Source organism: Gavialis gangeticus, unplaced genomic scaffold, assembly GCF_001723915.1.
Source record: "Gavialis gangeticus isolate Ggan-Ray unplaced genomic scaffold, GavGan_comp1, whole genome shotgun sequence".
Taxonomy (NCBI): Eukaryota; Metazoa; Chordata; order Crocodylia; family Gavialidae; genus Gavialis; species Gavialis gangeticus.
In genome coordinates, this window is record NW_017729032.1 from 257,894,645 (window position 1) to 257,900,848 (window position 6,204).

Here is a 6,204-nt window from a genome sequence, read left to right on the forward strand (position 1 = left end):
TTTTTAAGGTCCCTTTTTATCTGTAGCTAAATTTTTTGCTATAGTCTCTAGGGCTTAGTCTCTTATCACTGTCCTAGCTGCCAAGACACCACAGTACCCTAAATACACCCTTCCCCACTCTGGGCGCATCTACACATGATGCTTACTGTGCAGTAGCGTGCCACAACACAAACAGTGCTAATACATTACTGTGCAGTATTATTAGGCTACTGTGCAATAGCATCATGAAAAAGGCATGTGCCGGCACTATTGCACAGTAGCACTGGTTATTGCACATTAATTTAGTTGACTAAACAAATACTAAATGTAATACTCAGTAACTACAGTGCATTAATGAATGTGTAGACATGCCCAGAGTCAAGGAAATCTTATATTGATGTATATAGATACCAACTTTACAGAAACAATCAGTTTCCTCACCATTCTTGAGCTCTTGTTGGTATTCAGGTGAGCATCTTTTCAGGGGTCTTGGGTTCCCTATCTTGGCTCAACTCCTGCAGGCAAGGCTTCTCTTCAGAATCACAGAGTGACTCCCATGGTTAACATCTGTTCGCTGGGCTAGCCATTTCAATGGCTACCCCCTTTGAGTCCCTCTCTGAGTCTCTTGTCAGTTTCTCAGACTTCATGTTTTTTACCCCTCAGTTCTGACATTAATCTTTTTGTCCTTTTTGTGGGTTTTCCAGTCCTTAAGTCCCTATCTCTCTGTAGATAAACTGGCTTGACCTAGGAAGCAGCCACCTTCGTCTGTGAGTTAGATCTCTTCAAGTGCCAGTAATTTTTAACAACAATCCTATTCACAGACAGACCTTCACCTTCTTATCTTTCCAGCTCAAAGAGCATGAGGCAGGAATACAGTAAAATAATCACAAAAGCCAAAACATACAGAAAGTTCATAATCTTAGACTTAATTTGTGAATTGTACATAGGTTCTTCAGTTTATCATGGAGTGGTTGCCATAAAGCAAAGTTGAAGTTTAGCTTTAGAATTTAAATGTTGTTGCTGTGCTATTACAGGTATTTGGATGTAACATGACAATGTCAGATGTGTTTGCTTTGAGGACGTGCTCTGTTTGTGCCACTCTTGTTTGTAGCAGATTTTCACCAGCTCCTAAATCTAAACTTGAAGAAGGTGGGAAGTGAGAAGAGCCAAGTCATATCTTTAACAAATTGAAAAGTTTCCAACCACAAAGTGTTTTTCTTGTTCTTGAGCTAGCTTTATTATCATACTTTCTTGGACCTTTTGTTTGCCTTATGTTTGATTACAATCACTTGTCAAATGCTTTTGAAAATGTTAACTTATAACTATGTTCATCATGATGCATCTTTCTCTCTCACTTTATTTTTTTTAACTGGAAATGCATTTGGAGAACTCCAGCAGATAAGTTGCAAGTTTGGTAGATTGCCCAAATGCATCTCAGATGTCACTCCAATTGTACGTGTATCCTGCATAACTTCCAAAAAAGTTTAACAACTTTAGTATGACAGCTTCAGGCTATCACTTTGTTTCAAATGATCAAATCCAGAAAAGAATCAGTATTAATATTAGAGACCCTTTTTTTCTCTTTCCTTGAGGCTTGCAGAGTGACTAACATCTTTAAGGACTCTCCAGCAGACAGACAAGAGCCCAGCTGTTCATTGTGCATTTTTTAACACTTACCCTTACATCACAATTTCAGGAACTTGAACGTGAAAACTTGCTCAACTTGAAATAAGTGTTTCAAAGCATAATGGCAACCTCTTGGAAATACTGTGCTTCCTTCAAACTAAAATGTTGTGCCTATTGGGCGTGTCTACACGTATTGCTGTGGCAATGTTGTAACTGCCATGATTTAGTAATTCCTTTTGAAAGTGCTAAATCATGGTTCAGTAACAACCTATACTGTGCCATATATGCGGTGCGCAGTTATTTTTAGCAACTACTTTGCTGTAACGGCATGCTATACTGAGGGAGCGCTTCACTACGGCAAAGTAGCTGCTGGTCACATGTAGACCCGCGGATGCTTCATCTCTGTAGCTCATTGCTACAACGAAGTACTATCATGTGTAGGACTCACCCACAATGTCACTAATCTTTACATTGAACACTATCGTGATATCTTCAGATGTCTTTAGCATTAGAAATCAACTTCAACTCTAGCACTTTAAAACATTTTTTATAGTTTTGTATTTGTAAATAGAGTTAACATTTCACTTTTATATAAATGTAGCTAACTTATGGCTTAAAATTTATATCAAAAGGTATTACTGCTTAATTTGTCCATTAGGTACAAAGTATATTGATGACCAGGTTGGCTGGTTTTCACACAGGGAGGAGGGGACAGTACTTAAAGGAAATGTTTAAAACAGTTCCTTACCACTTATTTCTGTCTTAATAGTTCCTTCTGATATGCTATTGGAGACATTGTATATATTAAGCTCATATATTAAAGTTAGCTGTTCACATTTAAGTTGATAAGTATAGTCAGTCTCATTTAGTAGCAAGCATCCATGACCGTAAACACCTACATTTTATATACCTATGTTATATATCTATTTTTCGTACAGAGGCCTCATTTAATAGAACCACATACAAGTGTTCACTCTGAAGAGAGCACAGGAGCTGCAAAGAAAACTGTGAGTATTTAAATACTTGCATTGCCATTTTCTGTTATGAAGTAAACAGTTAAAACCATGGAATGAAGATAGTCTACACACCAAAGTGAGGTATGGTGGTTTTGTTTTGTTTTGTTATTTTTTTAATAATGTACAAGTTAAGAGATAAGGTAGCAGGTAGAATTTCTGTTAAATCAACTAGTCAGAAGACAAGTGGTTGGTTTGTGGAATAACTGATGGTTTCCTTTCTTTAAGCAAAAAGAAAGAGCTCAGACAACAGTGCAGCAAAGGCATGTGTTCCATAGAGAATCATCTGTGTTGTCTGTATATAGAAGAAAAAAGTATGAGCAAAAAGCTGAAAAAATGAGCCTTAGAAGATGGAAAATTACAGAACAGAGGCTTCCTTCCCAAAAGACAGACAGGCCTCATCAACAACAAAAACATGTTATTTCCTTGTTGGAGAAGGATCACGAAGTTTCACTGGTGTAGTATTGCTTTCTATTTTTTTGTTTTAATTTCCTTGCAAAATAGCTTTCAAATTTGCTGAATGCATTTGTTGCAGTTATTCAGTTGCACTTGCTTTAAGAAGTTTAAGAATATCCAGGTACAGCAAAACAGGATTTATGAACATTACCTTTTCAGTTTGCTCTGTTTTTTGCCAATCTCCTTTCATGTTAGTTTGCATGGTCCTTGAGATTTAAGTTTATTTGTTAAGAATAGTTGCAAAGACTGTGGTACAGTAGGCCTGTGAAAGTCCATTCCGCAGCATGTTTTCATATGACTAAATTTAAGTTTCTGTGTGCTGTTCATAATTGTTACTAAGAGTCCTTATTTTAGTGTCTAGAAAGACCCACTGTGTTAGTTGTAACATAATGGACAGTCCCTGCCCTGGCAAGCTTTACAGTATAAATGATTAGAATTTAAAGAGAGACACTCCAAGAGAAAGTATAGTAACTAGTAGGGCTGTGTGAAGCTTCGGTCCCTTATTCGATTCAACAGCAATTTGGCCCGATTCAGTGGCCAAATCTCTGAATCAAATCAGAGGACCCGTTAATCTCTCCAAATCAATTCGGAGACATTCAGAAAGATTTGGAGATTCAGATACAGAGGCAGCTTTAAATGTTTTTTCTACATACCTCTAGGTAGCAGGGGCTCGTGAATGCTGCGATGCTGGGGCACGTTGAGTGTCCTACAGAAGCATGGGGGGCTCCCCAGCGCGCTCAGCAACAGACCTGGAAGTGGACCAGAAGCACTTACAATCCACTTCTAGGTCTGCCAGGGAGCACACTGGGCCCCCCACCTCCCGTCCCCCCAGGCTCAATGACTGGTGCCTCCTGGGTCGGGGTGGGGGGCACCCAGGGTCCCACTGCGGCTGATCACTGAGCCAGGGAGGTGCGGGGGGGCGTGCTGTCTGGCAGATCCAGAAGTGGGTCACCAAGCACATGGAGGGCCCCCACGCACTCCTGTGGGACACTCGATGTGCCCCAGCATCACCGCCATCACAATCCGCGCTGGTACCTCAAGGCACGTAGAAAAAACTTTTAAAGCTGTGTCTGTGTCCAAATCACTGATTTGCTGAAGAGAGGGAACTTACAGGATTTAGCATCTTAAGGGACATATAAAGAACAGCCCAGGATAGATGCGGATGGTGGAACCATGTTTGCGCTCAAAGCAATGTTTGACTATGCATGAAGGATTCAGATTCTGATAACCAAATTAAACTATATACCCAGTCAGTTTTTACTTCTCAGTGACAGCTTTCTGTTTACATATTTTCTGTGGCTAGTTGTAGGTTCTGTTGTCTTGTCTTGAAAAATGGGTTAGTGCTTCAAAGAAGGATGATAATGACTTTCTTTACAATCTCTGACATCCCTTCTCTATTTAGCCGATGCCCAAGGAGAGAAACATTCAGTACAAATTGCATCATATTTTCAGCACATGGGTACTCATATGTTGCAACACCAGTATTTCTAGTCATCCTTTTACTTCTAGAAGCTAATTAACAACATTTTTTCTGCATTGGGAGTTACACTAATGTGTTTTTTGTCACCTGTAGCTGGCAATAAACTTAGAATTCTCAATTCTCATATTATGGTATTACATCAGAATATGATAAATATTGCCTTTGAAAAGATGGTACTAATAGTTTATTTCCTAACAAGTTCTGTTAGTTGATTCTTCACTCTCCCTTAGAGCTACTCCCATAACATGTTTATTTACAAAAACAAAATATGAGAAAATTAAGCTTCCCCCCCAAAAGGGTTAGGAATGAAAGACTTTTACAATGTGGAAAATAGTGCAATGCTAACACCTTCTGTAGTTCAGTTATATCCCAACATTTCTTTTTCATAGCTAGAAGAAATAGGATGTCTGGAAACAGTAAGTAATACAAGTGTAAATTGGAAATGTGGTTTTCAAATTACCTGAAGTCACACAACTCTTCCATATTGCTTCTTCTACCATGGAAGACTATTCCTATCTTAAAAACTGATGTGGAACCAGGTGACCCAGCCCAGCAGTGGTGGCCCATTGTGCCATTACCCCCAATCTCTTTGCAGAACCCCAGAGTTATGTGGAACAATTTGAAAACCATTGAATTAGAAGATCTTTGTGTGACTCTCAAGTTCTGTAGTTAAACTGGTTAGGATAAAATTTTGCTGGTGCCATCAATCTTCGTACTTCAAAGTAAGTTCATAACCTCGAAATGTCTAGAAGAAATTACTTCCCCCAGACCTCAGATATATTGGATGACAGGACATTGCACATTTAATTTATGTTTGCACCCTGGGTTCTGTGCCTTTTCTCTTGATTGCTATAGAAAATTAGATGTATTATTGGTTTAACCTGATAGAGTAATTCCCTATCTTATCTGAGGGCAAGGAAATGTGAGGAAGCAGATGATGTCATGAAGACAGATTTGTATTCTGTATGTAAACCTCATTTACATGAAATGATAAAATTCAGTGTTAAACCCTCAAAAGACTAAGGCCAGGTATTCCTTTTTTTTCTGGAAGTGCAAATAGAACGCACAATGACTGCAGCTGCAAATCAGTGTTGCACTTCACAGTCAGTCAGTGAAAGGTTTGAGTACTCGGACACGAACACAGTTGTGTTGCATACACAAAACTGCAAATACAGAGTTTTGCAAGAAATTGCCATCTTCAACATAGTGGCTGTCTTCTTGAAAAACTAGTCCTAAAAGCACAGATAGAATTGAGCAGTGTGTGTGAATATTATGGTAACTTGGTGGATCTCATGAAAACAAGATACAAAAAAAAGTCTCTTTGGGGGATTTTGACTTACAAAACAGAAAACAAAAGCAGTTTGCATTGTTATTTAATAAGGTTAACATTTCCCAATATGGACAGCTATCAACATTGTTTGAATTAGTGACATATTGTGACGACTACCAAATTACCCATCAAGTATGACGGGGGGTGGGGCTGGCAGAGATGGAGGCCTATGTCCAGCCCCACACCCTCCCTTCCCCCTGCCACTGCTCATCATCCAGCCCCACTTAACGCCCCCCCTTGCCACCCCGGGTCCAGCCTCGCTCAACCCCTACCCCCTTGTCGCTCCTCATCCAGCCCCCCATCCCTCTTGCTTCAGGTCC

At 39.6% G+C, this 6,204-nt stretch overlaps 1 protein-coding gene across 1 annotated transcript in view; it reads left to right on the forward strand.

The window, feature by feature from the left end:
- MORC1 (MORC family CW-type zinc finger 1) overlaps positions 1-6,204 on the forward strand; it is a gene marked incomplete at its 5' end in the record, with an annotated part of 135,790 nt that overhangs the window by 76,225 nt on the left and 53,361 nt on the right. The window contains 2 exons of the mRNA XM_019523915.1: positions 2,544-2,612; positions 2,847-3,074. Coding sequence (XP_019379460.1) covers positions 2,544-2,612; positions 2,847-3,074 — 297 coding nt within the window. The remainder of the gene's footprint in view (positions 1-2,543; positions 2,613-2,846; positions 3,075-6,204) is intronic.